Below are 13,197 nucleotides of genomic sequence, written 5' to 3'. Positions count from 1 at the left end.
TGCTTTGGAGCTGTGTAAGAACTGAAACTTTCAAAAAACTGTAAGCTGAATAAACCTTTCCTTCTCTAATTTTGAGCACCAGGTATTATGTCTCAACAATGAAAAAAAAGTAGCCAAAACACTGTTAGAAGCAATTCCTACTTTGCCAATCAGTAGAACAAAGAGCCTGCAGAAAGGACAATGACGTGATGCCACTACTATAACCTCATGGCTTTGCCCAAGCTCATTCTCATCTATGGAGAGGGCAAAGGCATGAAAAGTGTTAAAATATGTGGTTACTAGTCAGAAGATCTACAAGTGAATGGTCTACTTACAATCTGCTAATTTTTAATGTTATTTATTAAGAGTACAATTTCTACTTAAAATTCCCCAGAAAGTTAAGTTTGAAAGGCATCCCATAGGGTAAAAGACCTGTGATTTTGTGAACCTAGGTGGCTATCCTTCTGGAGGATAACTATTTCCCTGGCTTATCCTATGGTCTCTAACCAAGATAAAGTTATTTTAAGAAAGGGTAACTGCACTACCAGAACATGATGCCTTCATATGGCATAAAATATCATTAGTCATATGTATATTAAAAAGAATCCATTTAGGAATATATATGGAGCCCACAAACTACTGATTGCCTACCACAGATAGTGAAATTGGAGAATGGATGAAAAGCTCCCTAATTAGAAACTGTGTACCCATCATTCAAAAAAGAATCTCCACCAAGAATGAATAATCAAGTTCTTCTAAACTGAGACACAGTTATCAGCCATACTTCTCTATATGGGCAAATAAGCATTGTGGCTCTGGGAGGCCTTAGTGATATGCACATTTAGTAACTTTTTCTACTCTTTCCACTATCATTTTCCAAGAGAAAAATCAAATTCTCAGTATATTAGTGTCTAAGCATATGTGAAGAACTGCCCCAACTCCTGTGTGCTTTGGTGTCATGGTGCATTATAGTCATGGTGGTGGTAATGGGCAGGGTGAAATTAGATGTAGAAGAAGTTTTTGTAAAGTCCTGGACCAGGTCAGTTCAGTATCTTGGAGAAAGAGCAGCATTTGTCATCTGTTCCATTTCTGGTCTCCTCCAGGTCTCCACAGAGAGTGACAACCAAGAGGTTCATGCAATGAGTTTCTATAGACTCCCCCAATGAGGTGGTCTGTGGATCTCTGGACTTGTTCTTGAGCAGCTAAGAAGCACATGGTTTTGGTTTCACTAAGCCAGGAGATAGGGAATGAATAGATGGAGAACAAATACAGAGAAAAAATATTTTTTAACAAAGTAATATTTTAACTGCCTAGCCAAATGGTTGTGAAAATACTTATATGAAAAGCAATACATCATTTTGTCTTTGCTTAGTCATTACTGTCATTATGCTTTGATGAAAATGGAAACTTACAATAAAATGAAACCATATAGAATCAAAAATTATATACAGTTCTGTGATCAGATGTGAAATTCAGGTAATGTCCAGCTTCCAATGATATTTCTCATTTCACTTGCTGTAGATGTTATTTGAGGAAGCAAAGAGTACATGGATAGAGAGAAAAAATTTAAATGCACTGGGCTAATTAAACCAGATGATTACAAGGAATATAAATAACAACATATTACAGTACAAATAAGCAATATCTTTAGTATAAAAATTGCATTTCCATGAAGCTGTCTGGTAACAAGTGATTACACAAAATACATGTTAAAGTTGTACAAGTCACACATATACAATGTCACAGTCTACTTAAAACCTGGCTGAGAACAAGTCATCTGAAGGCCACATCCCTAGCTGAAGCTATCAAAGGCTTTCAACAGAAACTCCTACTTTGGAACAGGGTTTAAAACACTGCCCCGTGAGGTTTCCTCAGACTTGATGACTCCATTACTTGGCTTCTGCAAGACAAGCTATAAGCTTCTCAAGAGGATCAAACTGTAAGACTGAGGTAAAGATACTACACAAAAAGGAACTTTTTGTTGGCACAAAAGATTTACATGAATACTGCCCAAAATGTTGGTATTTCTGACAGGACAAGTCTACCATATATCTATAATACTGGCAGGAGACTGTAGCATGAAGCTGAAGGACAGAGACTATCTACTGAGACACAGCAGCAAAAGCACAAATCCCTTTCTTTTATTTTACTCCAAAGATCACATGCTAAAATCTCAAGTTTACCCTTCTTTTCAATCTTTTCTTCTCTTAAATGTTTTCTATCCTTAAAGTACTGTACTAGATTCACACCCAAAAGACTTACCAATGGAAAGTACTATGTAAGTCTTCCTTCAAATAGCAGTTTTTAATCATCTACCCCGAAGGTATGTCAGGATCTGTTCTGAACACTAACATATCCTCACATAGTATAGCAACATCAGAGCTAACAAGGAGTTTCGGCCATAAAAAGTCAAACTGTGGCTTTCTCAACTGTCAAAAGTCAACGTGGCCACCCATGCTTACCTTTACTCCAGTGGTTATTTCTGGCAAACAGAGAGCCAGCATATTCACAAGATGAGGCTGTCAGTGCAGCCATGTAGCACACAACCTGTGAGCTGAGCAGGCCCTGTTCTTAGTCACTCATGGATTACACCTCAAAGCCAAAGGCAGAAGAGCTGTCTGGGTCCTGTTGCGGTGAGCATACTGGTGTGGCCGCAGACCAAGAGAGCCATAACAAGAGATATCAACAAAAAGGTATTTCTGATGCTACTTTCCGTCACTAACAAGTCACCCTCTCCAACTACCCACACATAAAGTGCTGTGCACTCCCATCCACAATCATTACTTTTGTTTCACTCATCCAATTTTAATTTATATAAAATGCATTCTATAATTACATGATTGTAATTAAATGACTGTGATGCAATAGAAGCATGTGTTTTTAATTTTTTGAAGCAAAATCATGTTTCTGTGCACTTGACACCTACATGTATTATCAACAGGAAAAATTCAATGCCCTATTGAAGTGCTGAGCTAGCTTTAAATTTCAGTTATTCCAATGACTTTTTTCCATTTAGTTTTATATTCATTAAGAATTAAAAACAAACTTAAAGGCTTCAGTTGGAAAAAAATTAAATTAGATATGTACTTCAGTCACTTGTTGGAAAATTTTTTTGCCAGGATGTTATTAAAGGAAAAAAAATCAGGAAAAAAGGTTTCCCATAAGCAGATAAACTTTTGCTGAATCTTTTTCTCCAAGATACTCATCTCCCCACCTTCCAACTTTTAGAAGTACTGCAAATCTGTTGTTGCTACAGGAGGTACAGCATAGGGGACAACTGAAACTGGCTTTATCTGTTTAAGCAACAGGGAGATTCTGTTTCTGCAGGCCTTCCCCTCTAGTCAAATATTCCACTGAAAAACTGGAGCATGGGCTGTTATATAAAAAAGCCAAATTATGAAACCTTTCTATATTCTCTAACCCTGAACTTGAACTCACTATTCTTTCAAACTTTGTTTCCATTCACTGTGAGAGTAAGAAATGCAATGACAGAAGGCAAGCGCAGCTCAGTGCTGATCCAGAGAGGCCTGTGCAGTGCTCTGGGCGAGGAGGATGCAGGGGCAGGAGCAAGAGGAGGGGCAGGAAATGGGCACAGGTCAAGGCTCTCCCGTTCCCCTGTGCTTTAGTGGCCTCACGTTTAGTTCACAATGCCATCTGTAAGCACAGTCCTGGAAGCTCCTAGCTTCTCCTTCACTGTGCTAGAAGAGGGGATTAACTGGGTGGGAAAGATGGAAAATACAGTCTCTGAGATCTGACTGTCAGAGAAGCTCCATTGAGCAAGACTTGCAGCAGCTTCAGCAAAGGGCAGAGCTTCAGATCCCCCCTCATTGATGTGCCCATAGTCACAGGATATCTAGAAAGAAATGCACCACAAGCTCCTTTTTAATGATGACAAACTTTTTGAATTTCATAAATCGGTACTCATGTTTCTGTCTGCACCCAAAGGGTGAAGGATTGACTTCAGGCATCTCTCATATGCTTGGAATCTAGTTTTATGAATTCTAAGACATAAATCAGGTCTGAGAAGTAGACGGATGGATTTGTAAAAGAAACTGGGCTCCCTGGGTACTAATGGGAGACTCAGTAGTGAGACACACAAAGATATCATTTTCTCGAACATTAGGGAAGATGGAAAGAAAATCAAGTCTTCTTTCACTTGCCAATACTGACTTACATTAAGTTTTTCACCAAAAGCGCATCACTGAAGGAAAACCAGAAACGATTTTTCAGTTATTATTAAACTGTTTTAAAAGCTAGGGAACACCTTGAGATAGAAACAAAACAACAGAACATTCACATTTTCTTCACAAAACTAACTTGTACTGGCAAGACTCAGAGCACTTCTGGCTTAAAAAAAAAAAAATTACTGAAGAAATTTTTTGAAAGAAAAATAAATCTATTGCATGTTGGCAAAACACCTTTGTTATCCACTCTATAAAATTCCTACTTCCTCCTGCATCTCAGAAGGTTACCCCACTTCACTTGAGACACGCAGCACTCAGTGTCACGGGCTCTGGTTATGGCTCATGTAAACCTTTCAGCCAGAATGAATGTGGTGGTTTCGACCCAGCTACCATCTGAGTCCTCTCACACAGTCTTGCTGAGTCTTCACAGGATTAACTGTGAAGACTGTGGGACTCTGTAGGCCATAGTAACACATCTGAAAAAATGCAGGCAAAAAGTAAAACCTAACAAAGGTGATCCCAAGAGACTGGGTGGCTTCCAAGCTCTTTCCTAAATTTATACCCAGAGCCCTGCCCTTTCAGTTAGAGTGTCCATGCACGGAGGTGCCTGATGTTTTGTACAGATTGACGAAAATGAATACGTCTGATGTGGAAAGGAAGTAAGAGCTCTGCCGCACTTCAGGGATGCTCAGTGAAGCTGCTTTGCTTTCACTGTGGGGGCTCCTTGTTTCTAGAAGGTGCTAACGTGGGAGGGGCTGCAGACTCGAGCCTGATAAATAAATTTGCTACTTTCCCAAGACCCCAAACAGATCCTAACACCACTGGTTTTCTGTCTGATTGTCATGCCTGAAAGATTCTCCTCGGACAGGATACATGAGGCTTACTATCACACTGGCCATCTTTCAAGAAAGAAGCTTGCTTATTCAGGGAGATAGTAAGGATTTGGTTTAAACTGCAGACCAGATGAAAGTGTCAGGAAATCTACAGTTCCTTATTGGCCTGCTGACTCTTGCGCTGCCTCAGGGAGTCTTTGGCCACCTCTATGTCAGCTGAGGAGGGCTGCTCAGGGCTGACTGCTTCAGTCTCCTCAGGTTCCACTTCCACCTGGGTCACACTGGCCTCTGTCAGGTGCCCCTGGTCGCTGGTATCACCCCTCTCCTCATTCACACCACCAGCCACATTGTCCACTTCCTCGTCCTCCTCTGCTTCATCCTCATCCCCAAGGTCTTCCTTCTCCTCTTCATCATCTAGAAGGCTGTCCTTATTCTCTTCTTCATTTGAATCATCTTTTTCCTCTTCTGCATCCTGCAACTGTTCAGCTCCTTGAGCCTCCTCTGATCTCTGATTCTGCTCTGTAGAGAGAAGAGAAAAACACTCTGATTCAATAGAGGAAATTCAGTAAAGAATTGTGCTTATCTGTGAAATGAAAAAGTAGGAGAAATTTTCTCTACCTTCAAGTCCTGGTATGATACAGAACAAAGGCTTTAGTTGGCACCCAAGTCCCATTCAGGGCTTCCTCTAACCACTCTAGGGACTTTGCTGCCCATGTTGACTTTGGCAGAGCACCTGGGCATGGAGGGCAAAGTTTCCTTCATGCTCTGTATTTTGTACCTTATAGAAGGCTCAAAGATGCATTCGTCAGAGTGAAAGAAACAGAAAAGTGATGAGAGCTGAGCCAATCAGAGGACTTTTCAGAGGCCTGGAGCCAGATTCCAGAAGAAAGGCCTCCTTCTGCAGGATTTGTTAAACTAAAACATGAGTTAGGACTGGTAGCAGCCACTGAGCAAGCTCCATGGACCCCTTAACATCACATGGGCTGAGTTTGAAGCTAGAGCACCCTGGATTTTCAATTATGACCTAATAAAACTTATTTCCCCCTAACATATTTTATGTTAAGTTTCTGCCTCATTTAAGAATTCTAAAGAAAAATAAACAGAATTCTAAGGATCAAATATCTATACAAGTCTCAAAGCTTCAAAAATTTCAAAAACTAAAAATATGAGTTTATTTAAAATCCCAATAAAAGCATCAAACTGCATTGTGCAGTCTTAAAAACAGGAATAAAGACACTCAAATCCAGGGCCATTCAGTCCCAGGTCAACAGAGAAGGACGTGGCCAGACTGGTTCTAAATAACTTAGGGTAGCTTATGACAGCACGAAACTCAATACATAACAGCAGAGACTCAATACATTTGAGTGTCCCTCCTTTCTTGTTCCAATTTGAATGAGGAAAAATTGTTAATAAAGGGTATAAACTGCAAGGAAAAAATGACTGATAAGAAATACACTTTAAAACAAGAGGAAAAAGGGAATCCTTATGTTAATCTACCTGAAGAATATATTTTAAGGACTATGATAGTGGTAATAGTTTGGTCACTAGCAAATCAGGGAAAGAATTCAGTATCTCTAAAAGCATAGCAGGGAACTTCAAACCACAGAATGCCATAAAATCACAAAACTATTATGCCACATGAATTTACTATACTTACCAGAATGTTCAGATAAATTCCTTGGAAGTGGTACGTAGAAGCATTCTGATATTACCACCAAAACCTAGGGGAAAGAAAAGTGATTATTGTTACGGTTATTACCAAATGGCCTCAAAATCAGGCCTTTCTTCTGTAATCAGACATTCTTAGAAAAATAATTAGCAGCTGGTCAAAAGTCTTCAAAATGGCATAGTTATAATTAAGGATTTCCTATTTTATATGTACCATAATACAGGAAAATATCATTAATGTAGAAGGGCCACAAAGTCAACAGTTTACAGAAATCCCACTATAAATAAGTGAATCAAACAGACATGAGTACTCAATCTAAAATTGCTTCTTTAAACAAATAAAACTATATTTGAACTGCCTCAGAGCCAACAGATAACCCTGGAGTCAGGGGAAGAATGAGTCAAAACCTAGAAGTCTTAATAAGTTCCACAGGAAACTTCCCCACAGTCCAATTGGGGGAAAACTAATGATAGCACCTAATCCTGGGCTTCATCTCTGACTATCGCTGAACATGAATTCCTTTCCACTACACAAACACATCTTTATCAAGCTTCTTAAGGGCAAGATCAGCCCAGTCCATTTCCCATACTCGGGGCCAACCAGAACCACACTGATGAAACTGAAGGCTTGTGTTCAACAAGGCAGAGGCACTTGGAGCGGCTTCTGCATCTGTGACTGAGCAACATGTAGACAGTCATCCAACATCAGGAGAAAACCGTGTGTTTAGAAAGTGATACATTTCTTCTTGTGTCACCTAACATGGTGGTGCATCCTGTAATCCCAGCACTTGGGAGGCTGAGGCTAGAGAAATGCTAAGAGTCCAACATCAGCCTGAACTAAACGAGGGACCATGTCTTAAAATAAACAAAAAGTTCTGGTGCCTAGCTCACACTTGGACTCTAACTTCTCTTTGAATAACTTCCCTGTCTGTAAAGATAAAAATATTATTAAGTAAACTATGTTTTATTTCCAGGTACTCTGAGATTTTAAGTCAAAGTCATAATCCCTTTGATTTTGATGTTTTATAAACATCAAATGAATACCATGATTGCATTCAGGATAACTACTATGTACATACTCACTTATTTACTCAGTATCTGGTTCATTACATTCAAGCTACCACACTGACATCTGAGAATATCTTTCAACATCTCCGATGTCAGTTTAATTATAAAGCAACACAGGACATGAGTCTCACCCAATGAATAAAGAACTTTGATGCTTTAAGAGACAGAGGTTGCATCCCATTATAGGGTGACACAGGATCTAGAATCCCCCTGAAAGAGGAGGCATTCAGACCATGGGCCTTGTCAGGAGAAGCTGTGCAACATCCTACTTACACCACTTGCCTACTCTATGCTGGCCCAGGTGGGATCACCCCAGAAGCCTGGTTGAGGAGACTCACAGGTGAGGTGATGAGATGCAGGAAGGCTCCATGTGTCAAGGAACAACAAGCTCCAAGCCATTTGTTATGGCTTATATCTAGATGTCTCCTCAAAGTCTCCTGTGTTCATAGGTAGGATTTTTGGAAAAGTGGCTACAAAAACAGCCCACTGATTGGTTTAGAACATTTCTGGGTATATGTGATGGAAAGGCCCACCTGGGTGGGGTGGCACAACCAAAAAGCTTGCAAACTGGGTGAACTAAAAGGGAAAGCAGAAGGAAGGCAGGCTGTCCCCTGCCTACCTTGCCCTGGACTGTTTCTCCTCTGCCATGCCACTGACAGTGGACTGAATCCTCTACAAACTGTGCAAAAATAAGTATTTTCTCCTTTAACTTGTAGGCAAATATTTTTCCCCATAATGAGAAAAGTAATAAGAAACCATTAAATTGATTTTAGCAGCAAAGAAAACATTTCTAATGTGTTAGTCCTGTGTTTACTAACTAACTACCCAGAGGGGATAATGTGTTCTTTTTCCTTCTCCTAATTTCACCAGGAGAGGGCAAATTGTGGTCCTGACACATTATAAGGGCAGAATAAACACCTTCTAGCAACAAGAAGTACAGTATTTTCCTATGGAGTTTAGTAGTCAATATACTGTATCTATGATATATATGAGCCCTGAAGAGGCTGGCTGGGTCCAGGAGCCCCAAAAAAGATTCTCAGGATGCCTGTGTCACTCCTGTCTTGCATTAGCAGTATGACTTTAGACAAATCAACTGCTTTCCAGCTTGCAGTGTTACTCAAAAGGATGAGACAACTGGACCACACTATAGCCACCGTCTTTTTGTGTCTACCAGTGCTGTGTCCTATATATGTCTTCCTTCTTGGAAGCTAGGAGGGAAGCCCTCTCATCTTTTCACTACATTCTTTCCGTTCAAGAGCTATTTTCTGGTCTAAAGAACCACTCCCTGGAAGGTGGAACTAAGGTAATTCAACGTGGCATTGCTTAGAATCAGGGTCGATGGGGGGAATACGATCTACCTCTCATCAACAATAACTTTTTTAGTTCTCAGTTTCTACTAACACAGGTGCACAAGGAGAGCGGGTGGGTTTCACAGAGGGTGGCATCCGTACCTCTAATTCTAGAGAAGGCAGGCACTGCTCATTACCATCTAGAAACAGAATATACTTAAGCACCAAAATTTGGACAATGTCTCTACACATATTGACAAAACAGAGACCAGGTAACAGAGGCAAAATCAAGCCTGGCCTTCCATTGTCCTGTGACTGAGCAATTTGAACTAAAAAGCCATCAGACCTAAGCCACTGGATCACTGTCTTCCGACTGTCTAAAACTTTGCTGCTTTCCAGCCTGCAGGGCAAGTCACTGATAGCTGAAAGTAACGCTGCCTGAGTGATCTGTAGACTGTCACTAATAGTCTCTCCCATGTTGGCTGCAAATACAAAATATATATTTGACTGTGTAACTGAGCACTTATTTACATGTAAAAAAGTTAGTAAAATGTTTCATTTTATATTTGATTGTGTAACTGAGCACTTATTTACATGTAAAAAGTTAGTAAAATGTTTCATTTTATATTTGATTGTGTAACTGAGCACTTATTTACATGTAAAAAAGTTAGTAAAATGTTTCAACAATATGAGGCTCAGTCAAAAAAAGAAACAAAAATTGAAGTAGATTTGTTTTAGTTACCCATTTTTCAAAATTCAAGGAGATAACAGAACTGACATAAAAGTGAAGCTTATGAAAAGCAATCAATCAAGAACACATCTTAAAGGAAACATCCTGCCCACCTGAGTGCTACGCAAGTTAAACTCCATGAAGACTCAAAAGAGATAGGAGAATCCAAAGGTCACCAGCACGAAGGTCCATATATCTGCAAGTATGGGCCTGGCTTTCAGCCCCAGTTGATGGCAAAGGCACCACAGACCACCAAACTCCATACCTGAGGGTCTCACTTCCAGTTCTGACTCAGTGACAAAGAAGGGCAAGCGATTATAAAATAACTGTTGTCTGCAAGGTCTCCGGGGAGAATCAAACAGACAGAGCATTCCAAAGGCACTTTCGTTTATGTACTAGGCCAATTTCTACTCTTCTATTTTGAGAAATCCCATGCTCAGCAATTCCATATCGCATTTGTTCTATGTGAACTACTCATTTAATCTTGACTCAGTTGGTAGGAGAAAGAGGTAGGTAGGAGAAAGAATTGGTAGGTAAAAGAGAAAAGGGGATCTGAGAAGCACATGGGGCAGCTGCTCCTCTGGGGCATTCAGAGCCCTCCTCAAGCAGCTTTGTCCAGCAAAGTCCTTTACTCTAGGGAACTACCCCAACATCATTCTCTGTGTGATTAAGATGTGAACATAATTAGCAAACACTTCTGTAGTCACTGAAGTTAACAAAAATGCCATTCTGGAATAAACAGTTTAAAAGGAGGTAATATTGCACTATTTTTAGTTATATTAACTGATTCACAAAGGTAAACATTAAAAAGTACCTAAGAAATTAAAGACTACTTAAGGCAAAAACTTTACATACTTTACAATCTTGAAAAAGGCACTCTGAATATAGATAGGTATATGCTACTTTCTGGAAATATATTAATGGATTATTTTGTAAAATAAAGTTATTTTCCCAATTTCTTATACAGGAATGATAGTGCATCCCACTTAGTCACTTGAACAACTTCTCCTTTCTTTAGGCCAAGTCTACAGTAAACTTTCTGTACTGTTATATTTCAATCTCACATTCCAAATGAATCAGGTTCATAAGCAGGCCTGACTCAATTTCTCAAAGTAAGCCTGAAAAATTAAGTTTCATGCTTTTTAGGCTAAGTGGAGTTTTCACTGGGTTTGAATAGGTTTCCACTCACCCTATATAACCTGTCTCCATCTTTGACTCACCAAGGACCTGTAGGAGACCAAGTGAGGATGGAGGCCTAACTGACCTTCCCTGTAGACACGAAGGAGGCAAGGGTAAGCTGGTCCTCTCTGGCACATGAGCCTGGTGTTAGCACATTGTAAGTTCCAGGGAAGAGTCAACACAGCTGACATTTGCTTACTGATCTGGTTATAGATAATAGGAGGCAGACAAATCTTGTGCCACTCTTAATTGTTTGTTCCTGTGCCTAAGTAAATAAAAGTGAGATGAACAAAACGTTCAGGGTTCTCTGTACACCACAGGCAAGAGTCTGCTGGCCCCTCTTTTTCAATTACTTGTGTCTTTTTGTTTTTCATCCTTGTCCACCCCCGGGTCAAGCACAAACTTGGAGGCAGTGCATACAAGAACCTAATATGTTCCTTTTGCAAAAGTCACACATTCATGTAGCCACAGAACACACTAGCAGAAAACTGTAGCATGCACAATCGACAGAAGTGCTGACGACTGCACTCTATTTATAGCCAAAGTCAGATCAAATCCCTTTAAGTGAGGGCAATGGGAACATGTTAATTAGCAATATGATGAATACGGTAGAACAGGGCATATCTGGGACCTAATTAATATAGACAGTTAAGTTTCATCTCCATCTCTGAAATTAGTATCCACAGCTGTATCTCAAAGACAAGCTATGACAAGGCAAAAGCTTCTTCACAGCGAAAAAAACCCCAAACTTTCTTGGTTCCTTGGAGTTCTTTGTCACATCAAGTTGTGAGTTCCTCTTAAGTCAACTGCTAACATTTTAAGCTTGTTTTAACAAAGACTTTGCTAGAGAACCAAATTTACCATAAATAATGTTACCATAAAGTCTAGTCTTTTGTAATCACTAATTATCCTTAGGAGTTAATTACTAACAACTCTTAAGTAGAGTTTAACATGCAATCAAGTTTATCAAGTAAAGGTGAAGAGGAAGATAAAAAATTGTATCAAAAAATAACACATATCAAAATTTTTCCTCCAGTGCTGGGATTCAACCTACATGCCCAACTCATTTTTAAAAATTAAGACAAAGTCCAGCTAAATTGCCCAGGCTGGGCTCAAACTCTAAATCCTCCTGTCTCATCCTCCCAGAGTTCTGGGATTACAGGTGTGCAACAGGTCAGGATATACATGGGACCTGATTAATGTAGGCAGCTAGGTTTCATTGCTACGTCTGAGCTCCCTAGCTATCAAACCAGTTAGAGTTGCCTGTCTAGTTAAGAAAATAAATTTACTGTTCAAATTCTCATCTGACATATCTAGGGATAAAATGCACAGATGCCTACTGGATACTGATTTTCATGCTCACGAAAGATGAGGTGATTTCCTTTGAATCTTATATTTTTCCATATTCTTCTTTTATCTATATTATCTTACAAAATCCACCTCAGGAAAACCCATTAGCTGGTCAAGACTAGAGGTTCAACTGATGGATAGAAACAAGAAAAAATAATCTTTCATCTCCCCACGGAACAAATTCACAACTCTGGTCGTACTGTCACCATGTTCTAATCAAGTAGGTAGTATGTGAACTTGTGGCTGACAGGGTTGCCTTGAAAACGGACTATCAATTCAAGAAGTCTCTATTTTTTCTTACACCACACATTTTTGAGAATATTTAGGAGTCAAGATGAGCAGATAATACATCAGTTCTTCATTTTATCTTATACTGTCATTACTCAAGCAGAATCAAACAAGCATATGCTATATAAATGCTTAAATTATACACAGAATGTTTAAGCATTTTTTTCCTTGGGTTTTTAATGTGAAAACCACTTTGCTTTTAAAAAAAGAAAAAAGAACATTATAAATAAGAAAAAAAGAGAAGCATTACTTCTTACCAGACCCATCAAAAGCCCAAAAACCAAAGTGGCAATGATGAAGAAGACATAAGAACACCAAGCAGGAATTCCAAGGGTCACTGTGAAATAGTTGTGAAGATGCTGAAATCAAAACGGAAAGAATAAAATTTTACTTGTAATAAGAACCAAAAATAACTTGAATCTCTTTTGTTAGCTATAATTCCAATCTGCCAACTATCTCTTCTACATAAGTTCTATGAAGGTTTAAGTACCCAAACAATTCTTAACAAACAATGCAAATTTTACAGCACTGAAAACAATGAGTAATAGTCAAGGTTATGTCTACTATGAGGCAAATTTCCTTAGCGTTTAGGATCTAGATAAAAGTGTGGTGAAATTGTTTTTCTAGTC

At 39.3% G+C, this 13,197-nt stretch overlaps 1 protein-coding gene across 1 annotated transcript in view; it reads right to left on the bottom strand.

Annotated features, from left to right (window-relative positions):
* Positions 1-1,246: 1,246 nt before the first annotated feature.
* The window catches only part of Tmx4 (thioredoxin related transmembrane protein 4), a 45,672-nt gene continuing 33,721 nt past the window's right edge, over positions 1,247-13,197 (bottom strand). Inside the window, exons 6-8 of the mRNA XM_013159821.3 lie at positions 12,826-12,927; positions 6,654-6,717; positions 1,247-5,515 (exon numbers count right to left, since the gene is read on the bottom strand). Of these exons, the coding sequence (XP_013015275.2) occupies positions 5,145-5,515; positions 6,654-6,717; positions 12,826-12,927 (537 nt within the window). The 3' untranslated portion in view covers positions 1,247-5,144. The remainder of the gene's footprint in view (positions 5,516-6,653; positions 6,718-12,825; positions 12,928-13,197) is intronic.

Source organism: Cavia porcellus, unplaced genomic scaffold (assembly GCF_034190915.1).
Source record: "Cavia porcellus strain 051 isolate PalLab524CR breed Dunkin Hartley unplaced genomic scaffold, mCavPor4.1 scaffold_5, whole genome shotgun sequence".
Lineage (NCBI taxonomy): Eukaryota > Metazoa > Chordata > Mammalia > Rodentia > Caviidae > Cavia > Cavia porcellus.
This window is presented reverse-complemented; position numbering and strand designations above follow the sequence as displayed.